Source organism: Montipora foliosa, chromosome 9 (genome assembly GCF_036669935.1).
Source record: "Montipora foliosa isolate CH-2021 chromosome 9, ASM3666993v2, whole genome shotgun sequence".
Classification (NCBI taxonomy): domain Eukaryota; kingdom Metazoa; phylum Cnidaria; class Anthozoa; order Scleractinia; family Acroporidae; genus Montipora; species Montipora foliosa.
Genome location: NC_090877.1, coordinates 3599114 through 3609956, shown reverse-complemented (window position 1 = coordinate 3609956; position 10843 = coordinate 3599114). Strand labels below are relative to the sequence as shown.

Genomic DNA, 10843 nt, shown 5'->3' with positions numbered 1-10843 from the left:
ATACAAAGTAATGTATCGTGTTCTTTGCAAATTGAAGCTTAATTATCACTGAAAAATGCATGGTTCCCCCCAATTAGCACTTGCTAAGTTCCGCTTTCTCCGCGTAGTTTTAAGCCGCCGAAAAATATCCCAGTTTTACTAAGCACCACCCATTGGAAACCCGAGTGTCTCGATATGCGCAACACGTATGCGCAATAACAACAGTAGGCTCCTTCCTTTATTAGAGTCTCTTGTTCTAACGAATCTTAAAGGTACTTATTGCCAAGACTCCACTGAGTTCGCCATGGTTGCTTCTGTCTAATTCAAGTTGTGTGATCATGAAACGTATGAGAGTTATTATGCTTTATTAGAAACCCATAAGGGTTGAAACGTGTAACGCGCGTTCACAGCTTCCGAATATTCAATGCGAACTGATTGGTTGAATGTTTCAGTGCTAAGTACCATATTTGGAAACCCCTCGCTCTTGTTGTTCCAAATATGGTACTTAGCAAATTGAATACTCAGACGCTTGTTGCCCAGCACACAAGGGGCCGTTACACGTTTCAACTATTATGGGTTTCTGGCTTTATCTATTGCAGAAATGGCATCGCCAGGCTCCTCTTAGTCAGTCTGATTATTGGTGTTTTAGTGATTATCATCCTGTCTTTAGTGTTACCTATTTATCATAGGTAAGTCGCCCTGCAAGCAATACCTTGAATCGTATATCTAACTCATCTTCTCTACCTTTCTCCCGACCCTCGTATACCTTGCCACCTTCATCCCCACCCCACCCACTCTCGAAACGATCTACATTCGCTCCAGGATGTAGTTGTTCGAAAGCCGATTAACACTGTCACCACTTTTTAAATACCAACCGGGGTTTGACTGATTTTCCTCGTCAAAACAGCCTTCGCAATAGAATGCTAAACTGAAACGTGGAAGCCAAAATTGCTCGGTTAAAAATCTTGTTAAAACTTACTTTATCAACAACTCAACTGCAGTTGAATTTTCCATTAATCTAAGATTATCTTAATCCAGCCCTGAACAAGTGGTCCCAGCCGAAAGGTCATGTGGAAACTCCTTATTTTGATGAAAGTAAACTGGATTCAGACAACCTTAACATTAAGTTAGGATGAGCTTATTTGGGCTTTAGACAGCTGGCGTTTGGTAACCAAGGAGAGTAGTGGACATTTTCTATTTTAAAAGACTTATATCTCGCCTTGTTTTGTGACATCCCCCATCCCCTCCCCCCTCAAAGGATTTTGGCATTAATCTTTAAAAACGAACAAACCGCTATTTCTGAGTGGGTACTCACGTCCACAGACAGTGATAATCCAATGGCTTTAGCAATATCGAGTGAACGTTGTTCTTCTTGAGAAAAGTTGACGAGCAAATAAAGCACCTGCCGAACTGCTTTCTACAATTTTTTTTTTTGGGGGGGGGGGGGGGGAGTTTCATCCAAGGGAAATCTCTGCAGTATCTGGCAACTTTTGTCGAATTCGCGCGGGAAACTTACTTCATTGATAAATTACTGACACGTGATTAGTTTTAGTCATAATAAAAGGCGACGCGTGATTGGTGGATTTTGAGGTTACCTCATAAGCCATATCAATATTTTTCATTGCTTTTCTAGAATACCAAAGCATCGAAAGAAACGAAATTTGTTCGAGTTGTTTTGGTAAGAAATACAATTTAATTATGTTCTCATATATTTATCTTAGGTCTCATTTGTTTTAGCACTCCCCCCTTGCTGTTCTGCTTGCGTGGCCAAATACAAGCATAAGTCGTTTTTTGGAGCCCATAACCAGAATATTAAGTCTATGTAACGGCATTTTCACAGATCAAGCTATTTTCAGACGAGTTCTTAAATGACTTGCATGGCATTGAGTGACCATTCTCAATTCCGTGGGTAATAATTTCTGATGCAAGACTCGTGATTTGCTGGAAAGGTCTGGTTTCGCGAGAAAATCAATATAAAAGTAAGTCGGTCTGCGAAAACGCCGTTCCACAAATACAATGAAGTTGTACTTTTCTAGTCATGGGCTCATCTCGGTTGAGATATCAATGCCAAGCCGGCCACATTTGCTCCCGGCCAAGATTTGCAAATAGTGCATGGATTCTTTAATTAACGTTCCTCAGCATTTTTTGAACAACGGTTGTGATAAGTGACCGATAGTGAAATCTGTTTTTGCTCAGTGTCGGTAGTTGTTTGGATCATCTCCATAATACTTGGTTTTGGATCTCTACACTTGGTAACTGGCTTAAAATCTCAAACAACATTTTCATCCATTCACAGACTAATCCGAAACGGGAGGCCATGAATCGGAGCGTACAACTGCATTACATTTATGCAACGGCGTTTACACTGACCGAGTTATTTTAAGATTGATTTTGTTGCGAAACCGTACCTTTCCGGCTAATCACAAGTCTTGCACGAGATATTATTAGCCGTGGGATTGAGAATAGTCACTCGTGCAAGGCATATCTTATTTAAGAACTCGTCTGAAAATCGCTTGATCCGACTGTGCAAATGCCGTTACATTGACTGAGAATTGGAGTTGTAGGCCCTCGGTTATGGGCCCCTATGCAAAACCAATTGTCACTTATTCGCACGTGTTTTTCCGCGCCAATTGCCGGCGTTTTGCTGTTTGATTGATAGGCTCATTTGATTGGGTGATTGACCAAAAGAATATCGTCGCTAAACTGCTAACTTGTTTATTGCAGGTCCGATTCACCTCTTGGCACTCCTTACCAGTCTATTTCGGAAGATGATAGCATATCTGAGACTGTTCCTCTGAACTCTAGTGCTCCACTGCCCTGCACGGTAAGTTCTCTCCTTTTTCAGTTAAGCTTTTTCCCCCTTGATTGGCAATAGTCCCATTCCAATTCATTTTAGCGTGCCTTGTCCTCTAATCGTGTCCAAGAACGCACTTATGCCCAGAAATGCGCGCAACAACAAAAATCACAAAATTTAACAACTTCAAGGGTCAATGGATTTAGCACAAGAGCACTAATTGGGGACACTAACGAAATTAAGTCAAATCAAATCAAATATTGGTGTTTGTAAAGAGGGGAAAACCGGAGTACCCGGAGAGACACGTCTCGGAGCAGAGAAGAGAATCAACAAACTCAACCGACATATGACGCCGACTCTGGGAATCGAACCCGGGCCACATTGGTGGGCGACGAGTGCTCTCACCACTACGCCCCCCTGCTCCCGCCAACAACATGACGAATTTTGGTACATGCGGTACAATTTTTTTGCGATTTAATTCTTGTCAGATTTCCAAACCTACCCAAATTACCTCAACAAATACAAGCCAGCCTTGTTTACGATTTTGGTCAATCTGACGAGTTAGCGAATTCCTGTCAATAACGAAAACTTTCGTGTGAAAGTGAATAGACCCAATGTGAGGTCAAACTTAGTGTTATCGGTAAGTCTTGCACTTCGACTCACTCGTTTGGGAACAGCTTCGTCGGCTATTCGGTTTTTCGAAGCTGTTTTCGTCGTCAGGGATTGAAACACGAAAATTCGGTTATATCAGACGCGTTGATGAAGGTAACCTAACCAGTGCAAGAACGATTCGTTAGCAGACGAAATGCTAACTTCAGTAATTAGAGTGATCATTAGTGTTTATCATGAGAGCATTCCGTGCCAGCAAACGCAAATTTTCGTTAATTCATCATAGATTAATGTTGTATTTTTTCTTTTTCTCGTTTATTCGTAGTACAACTCTGTAAATCACCATTCATCGCTGGAATTCCATTCCATTGAAGAATCAGGGGCCATACGACAGTTTTTAACTCCTAACGAAACCGAGCCGCTCCCAGCATCCTCTGCGGAAGTAAATCCTGCACCCTCCAACCCCGTGATTCCCAGCACAAGGGGACAGATCACGAGCATGGCTTTTTGATGATGCAGCGTATTAAAAAAAAGTATATTTCCTAGTTCGCTTTAGGCTAGTTTTTAAAGCCTTTTACTTTATCAATCCATGTCCTATAATGCTTTACTTTACTTTACTTTATAATAGCACCATTGTTTTCCATCCAATCGCCCAGTAATTATCATTCACACAAATGCGTATATATACTAGGTATGTTTCTGTCACCATAAAGCCGTCTGACGCCGATCGCGTAAGCTCAGAATTACGGCCAACCAGGGTTTTATCTTTGATTTTCTCTTTTATTCTCTTACAACGCCCTGCAAACCGCGTCGAGCACTTTTTCTCAGCGAAGACTGAACCAGTTGCACTTTGTATGAATATAGACAAAAACATTTTACAGCATCTTAAAACCTACCTCCATGTCAAAACATGGTCGCGTTTTAGATTTGTGTTATCATTATATCCTAGTGTAAGCGTAGCGTAATTGGGCATAAGTTAGTGAGAGAAAGACATCTTTCACTTAGCCAGTCATTTTAGCTTGTATTTTTCAGAATGTCTTAAACTCCTTTTACACACGGACAAAAAGTGGCACGGCACTCCAAGATCGTGACACGGTACCTCAGTTTTGAGTGCCGAACACATCTCCAGAGCTGTGCTTGCTCTGGCAAAAGTGCCTAGTATGCCTTGTATATTTGTTCTGCTTATACACGAAAATTTTACCGTGCGGTACCGTGGGTTTTGGAGTGCCGTGCCAGATTTTAGTGTAAAGCGGGCTTTATATTGTTTTGACCAAACATGTACATAATTCTTGATTTATTTCTTGGCGAAGAAATAACAAGGTCGTTTTTCACTTGAAAATGTCATTTATCTGTGTAGTAAATTATTTACTATTCAAATTTGGATCTGTGATTACCATGAGAAGTTAGCAAGTTCATAACTATATTTTAAGACTGCTTATATTTTGTAAGATGCCAATGCATTGTCTTACTTTGAAACTAGATTTCACTTCTCTGTAAGGTTCAATTTTGGAAAGAAACGATGTTTTTTCCCAGAAATACATGTTTAAATTAAAATTGGTCCTGTTGGAGAATATGTGAAAAGCATATAGTGGAAGTGTGGATGTGGAATGATTTTCAAAGTGCCCTACAAGGAAACCCGAAAAACGCTAGGCTTGACCGAACCTCGAACGATTGCAATTGTTTGTTATTTTTTTGTTTGAGCAGGTTGAAGTTTTGGCAGCTATTCAGCTGATGTGGGCCTGCTATACCCACACACCCTTACACTCACGAAGGACAGCCACAACACCGGGAACTTCATCCCTTCTCTTCTCGAATAGTGTGTGGGTTCTTTAACGTCCCACAGGGAACTAATGAACTGGAATTAAGTTATTGTGAGACGGGAACTCCGGCTTATCGTCCTTATCCGAGAAGACTTGAAAGTCTAACCATTTGCGGATGTAATTACAAAGGCAGCACTTTCTTTTCAGTTATTTAAAGACCCTGAGTGTTGGTCCAGCCGGAGTCGAACTCACGACCTCCCGCATGGCAGCCCGGTGCTCAACCAACTGAGCCATCGGGGCGCGGTTGCACATCGCTCAAGCCATCTTTGAGCTTGTCAACTGCGAGTTCGTATTATATCCCGGAAAAGGTGAACGTAGGATGAAAGGTGGCTTTATACCTCAGAGGTAGAGAGAAAGATTTTGCCCCCAATTTGCACTGTCCTAAGTTCGAGCCCCCGCTTTCGACCTTGGATTTTTACAGACTTCTTTGAAAATGCCTTGATCTGGAAATTGAACTAAAAAGGTTTCTTTGTCAAAACGAATGCTAGTTTCCAGCCTCCGGTTATCATCGGGTTTCAAAGGAACGTGATCGGAATAGGCCATTTCCAAATTCATGTCTGCCTCCTCTTCAAAGCGAGTCTAAATGCGAAGTTTTTGTGATGGTAATTTGTTCTACTTTACAAATGAATGAAAACTAATTTTCATAACAGAAACTTCGCACTTAGGGTGCGTTCGATTGACCGTATTGCGGAATAGGAATACATGAAATAGAAGTTAGAAATCCTTCGTTTTTACGGAGATTCACATAAAAAATTGTCAAAGACCTGCGAAAATGCGATTTTAAACATATCTTTACTATCCTTGTTGTTTCAAAACGCCAGAAATACCGTTTTAAATCATCATTCCACGTATTCTTATTCCGGAATAGGGTCAATCGAACACACCCTTAGACTCGCTTTGAAGAGAAGGCAAACATGAACTCAGAAATGGCCTGTTAAGGTGCCATGTACTGGCTGACACATGCTTGGGCTCAGTCTTCCAACGGTTTCTTTTCACCCCTGATCATAGTTAATGCATGGAGATGTTTATGAAACTCGAAGTCTTTTTGTTTCGTGTTTTTGACTGTATTTTAATTTTGGCCTTGACAGTACACAAAACACACCTTTTTTTTTTCGAGGAGATAACCAATCAAATCTTTCGTTTAAATTTTGGGGCGCAACTAATTTGCGAGCCCGCGCGAAGCGAAAACAAAAGATTTTGCACTGTCACGGTCAATGGACCTCTTTAGCTGTGTACGTTTTGCTTTCCCATTTCAGACCAAGTGATATTCTCAAGGGAATTTTCCTTTTGTTTTTTCATAAGTTATTCGTACATAAGCTCGTGCATAAGACGACATTTGAAAGAAACTGTACTCTACAGTAACATCACGTGGTCTGAAATGGGGAAAACTAAACGTCCAAGCTAAACAGATCTATTCAACATCGATTGCGACAATATTGTTCGCGCTTTTGAAGGTTTTAAGGTTTCATAACCAGTCGCGCGATTAACAATGCAGTGGCGGATCTAGGGGAGGGGCCCGCGAATTATTACGGTACTCCACGTCACAAAACATCACGGTTGACGTGAAAGCATAGTTCGTTGAATTGTTTTCCAGCCTTTATCTTGTGCTGCAGTTTCTCTTTCACTTTCTAAAGCCTGGTTTACTTTTCCTCCTGAGTTTCCGGTGTCCTGTACTTTTCTTTGTTGATTGGAAGCACTTTCCAACCTTTTCCCGTCTTGTAAAGGTCTAGAGTGAACAACCGCTGGTTCTGTGTCACTGCCGTCACCATCCGCTTGTTTTGCTTGGCCATCTTTGTCGTAACCTGTCTTCGGAACGCGACAGTCGCAAAGACAGCAACAAAAGACGACTGAAAAATAAAAGTGAAGAAGTCGTGGATTCATTGCTTACATACGGAGCCCCATAAGGGACACACATCATTTTTATTTTACTGCTACTTTTACTGTTACTTTTAGTGCTACTTTTAGTGCTACTTTTAGTGTCACTTTTAGTGCCACTTTTAATTACAGAAAGTATCCTAAACATTCATAAAGGGTACCCTTAGGCCTAATTAGACCTAACCAAACGTTTTTAGGCCTAAGGTTACCTTTTATGATATGAATGTTTAGGATACTTTCTGTATTGGTAAAACAATGACCTGTGACCTGTGTTTTGTACCTGCCGCCCGCACGGGTAATTAAAAGTGGCACTAAAAGTTGCATTTAAAGTATCACTAAAAGTGGCACTAAAAGTTGCATTTAAAGTATCACTAAAAGTGGCCATAAAAGTAGCACTAAACGTGGCACTAAAAGTAACAATAAAAGTGGCAGCAAAACAAAAATGATGTGTGTCCCTTATGGGTCTCCGTACTTACAAAATGGGAGTTCTCTTGCGATCATTTCTTTTCTGACATTGTTAGGAAATACTGAATGACTGAATTAAGAATGCATTATCATTGGCAGGCTACATCAGGCCAGTTTCAAACATCTGAAGGGTCCTCAACTATGTAAACAGCTACGAATGCCGCTCTTTGTGATAAGTAAAAACAAGGATTGTTTCCAAAACCTTTCAACCTAGCTTTCACAAAAATCTGAAACGGATCATGAAACATGCTGTATTTAGTTGCATTTTACAGATGCAAAAGAGCCAGGTGGAAATAATCGCCAACCGGTGTTTTTGACTCCTTTAAACTTTTTCCGAGGTTGTCAAAAGCCTATGAAGTACCAGAGGATAAATTAGCTAGGAAATAATAAATTCGTGTTTGATTCTTATCGTAAAGGAATGGTTCACTGTTCATGATCAACTACAGCAAGATACCGAAAACATCTGGGTATTTCTCAACTTTGTAAACACAGCACCTTTATAGGTTTTAAATATGTTACACGTATACCTTAAAGGTATTTAATACGACCAATAGAATGATGAAATAATAATTACAAAACACAGTTTTCACAGTTGTCACTGTCCACTGCAATCTCACGGCGTGCTCTTTTCCTAATACGAGTGGACCTGTGAACTTAGCGGATCGACAAGCAAATGTCTCTTCGCATTCATTTTCAACAAACATAGCACAGTGACCGTCACCTTTAGTCTTCACTGACCAATAACTAGGTAACACATGCTGACTGTAACGAGTATGAATCCCATCAGAACGAAGAAAAGTCGAAGAATATTTCAACGGATCATGTTGCGACATTAATTACATCGTAAAGAGAAACGTCGGAAAATCGATCGTTGCCATATCGATTTGAATTCAACTGTGTGAGTGACAAATTGGCATATCTTGAACAAATCGATTAGTTAAAATCTGAATAAGTGACAAATGTGCATATTCTGACCCCTGACGATAGTCGTTTATACGCTTCGGGTATCCACGATCGACTAACAAGAACTGACTTCATTCTTTGGAAAAAGAGAGGCGAGCCTGATGATTGAATCTCTTAACCCTCTCGTCCGCCATCCTCTCCTCACGCCCTCCCTCGTTTTTATACCCCATAAAGCTCTTTCTATATAACAATTATTCCATGAGCCCGAGTTGGATATGAAGTGATAAAATAACCAACGAGCGCGTAGCGCGAGTTGGTTATAATCACTTCATATCCAACAAGGGCGAATGGAATAATTGTTTTGTAAATTCTCAAACCGGGTTTTGCCGCCGATTTTTATTTCCGCAATTTTTACAAAGCGTCCGGAAAGAGCATCTTGGCGCACTATTTTCCATATGACGTAAAACATCGACTATTGGCTCATAGTCGGAGTTTTTAAGCCAATCAAAAAGCTAAAAATGCAATAGTCGGAGCTGAAAATTTACTAAACAGAGATATCTATTAGAGAGCAATTTTAAGTGTTATTTTCATACCCATGTCACTTTATCTGAGCGGCAATGAACATATGCAGGTGAAACGAGAAGGGATGAAACGATGAGTTTAACGGTAAAATTTAACGATCAAATTGTATACTAACCGGACAAAACAGTGGCCACAAACGCCAGCCCAACCACTTGCCACATTCTCAGGCCCCATAAGTTCTTCTCTGTCACTGGTATCGGTGTCGATGTTGTGGGCTTGGGCGCTAGTGTCTTTACTTTTGCAGGTGGGATGAATAAGTCGTTGTTCTGCGCAAAGCATGGTTCTACCTGGCAAGTTTTCGACAAAAAAAAACTTAGAATTGTTTTGACGTTAAAAAATTTCTTCAATGTCACAGGTAACAAGCTAATGCTTACAACATGATGATCCGTTGAGACTAGCAGCCCTTTTCATACAAACTGAACAAGATATTGACCGCTCCCTTCAGGGTTTTTTTTTGCAATGAAAAAAAAAAAAAAAAAAAAGGTTGAAATAAACAACAAATTTACTCCAGCGGCCACACTGCCTCCATGATTCAAGCCCTGCTGGAGTGGGTTTTTGGTTTCACTCGGAGGACAAACAAACAAACGTCTGCCCTCTAAGATTTTGTTCTTAAAACTTGCCAAACTTGCTGATGGACTTGTAAAAAGCTGCCTCTTCCTTCCAGGGAACCAGATAGTAAGGAAACAATCGCGTTTCTTCACATTATTTTGATAAATAACGTGTAATGTCATCGCGCATAATCCCATAATAACGGAAGAGAAATGTGGCAAAGTACACAATTAGCCAGAATAAAAGCATATGAATTATGAATATATCTAAAATGAATTATTCATTGTAAGCCTATTATGGTCACCAATTATAGCTTCCACTGTCTGTTTCCACGTAAGAGAAACTATAACATCGCAGATCCCCATTTTCGTCATCTAATTAGTTCTTGTTTAATTTTTTCTACGATTTAAGCGATTCTTCTGCTGGCGTCAGGAACCTCTCTTTTCAGTTCAGTCACACATTTAGTCCACTATTCTCTAAAACCATGTTTAAAAAGTAGCATAAATTTTTAATCACGAATTTTCGTTCCCCTCAAATTAGTTATATACTGCACATAAATACAAACTGTAATGGGAGAACATTTTACTTAAAACGGGACGGAAACTTTTAAAGCATTATAAAAGTATCAAAAATTTTATCTGCCGTTGTCCCTGTCTAACTTAATTTGAAGAACCTGTTGTAGGTCATCTTTGAATTATACAAAATGATTACCTGAAATCCAAAAAGCAATGAGTGAAAGAAAACTGTCTTGAAAATGAGATTAGGTTGGACAGCTCCAGCTTTTGCCATCGTGGCAATAAAATTGAGCAAATTTTTACTCTCCCCAAGGGCTACCTCTTTCATATATGTTTGTCTGTGGCTTTTGGGTCATCAAATTAAAGTGAATGCCAAGTAACACTTATGCCAAGGAAGATATAATGATCTCAATGCTTTTACGGTTAAAGAAAAGTCTTTGATTTTTCCACATTGGTTAAGAGGGATAGTCTTGTGGTTAGGTGAGCCCAGATTATAACATTGTCCCCTTTGCTTGATTGGTTGTTGAGAGACAATCGACCATTTATTTGTTTCCATGGAAGATTTTTGTGCAACGTCGTGCTGAAAGAACATTTTTGGCCATCAAGCCGCCGGCTCTAGACATTCTTATCAAACATGCTGAGTTTGATCAAACGTTTTGGGGCCGTTATTGACCAACGTTAGAGAACTTAGCAACGACGACGGCGACGGCAACGAGAACGTCATCTCAAAATATATATTCGCCTTGTTGTAA

At 40.1% G+C, this 10843-nt stretch overlaps 2 protein-coding genes across 3 annotated transcripts in view; one reads left to right on the top strand and one right to left on the bottom strand.

Annotated features, from left to right (window-relative positions):
- The window catches only part of LOC137970923 (protein tweety homolog 3-like), a 24063-nt gene extending 19100 nt beyond the window's left edge, over positions 1-4963 (top strand). For both annotated transcript variants that reach the window (XM_068817586.1, XM_068817587.1), the window contains 4 exons: positions 579-668; positions 1613-1657; positions 2704-2803; positions 3708-4963. In XM_068817586.1, the coding sequence (XP_068673687.1) occupies positions 579-668; positions 1613-1657; positions 2704-2803; positions 3708-3893 (421 nt within the window). In that variant the 3' untranslated portion in view covers positions 3894-4963. The remainder of the gene's footprint in view (positions 1-578; positions 669-1612; positions 1658-2703; positions 2804-3707) is intronic.
- Positions 4964-6276: 1313 nt separating this feature from the next.
- Positions 6277-10482, bottom strand: LOC137971933 (transmembrane inner ear expressed protein-like). The gene is made up of 3 exons (XM_068818673.1): positions 10288-10482; positions 9143-9314; positions 6277-7049 (listed from the first exon to the last, which is right to left on the bottom strand). Exons 1-3 carry the CDS (start codon positions 10417-10419, stop codon positions 6754-6756), a joined length of 600 nt encoding a protein of 199 aa, XP_068674774.1. The 5' UTR covers positions 10420-10482; the 3' UTR covers positions 6277-6753.
- Positions 10483-10843: the final 361 nt, after the last annotated feature.

What these genes read in the sequence shown, in the direction of transcription:
- LOC137971933 (XM_068818673.1), bottom strand. Translation starts at nt 10,419, where the DNA reads ATGAAAGAGGTAGCCCTTGGGGAGAGTAAAAATTTGCTCAATTTTATT. An exon ending in CATTGCTTTTTGGATTTCAG is followed by an intron (nt 9,315 to 10,287) that starts GTAATCATTTTG and finishes AAAACTTGCCAG; the next exon opens with GTAGAACCATGCTTTGCGCA. An exon ending in TGTGGCCACTGTTTTGTCCG is followed by an intron (nt 7,050 to 9,142) that starts GTTAGTATACAA and finishes TTTATTTTTCAG; the next exon opens with TCGTCTTTTGTTGCTGTCTT.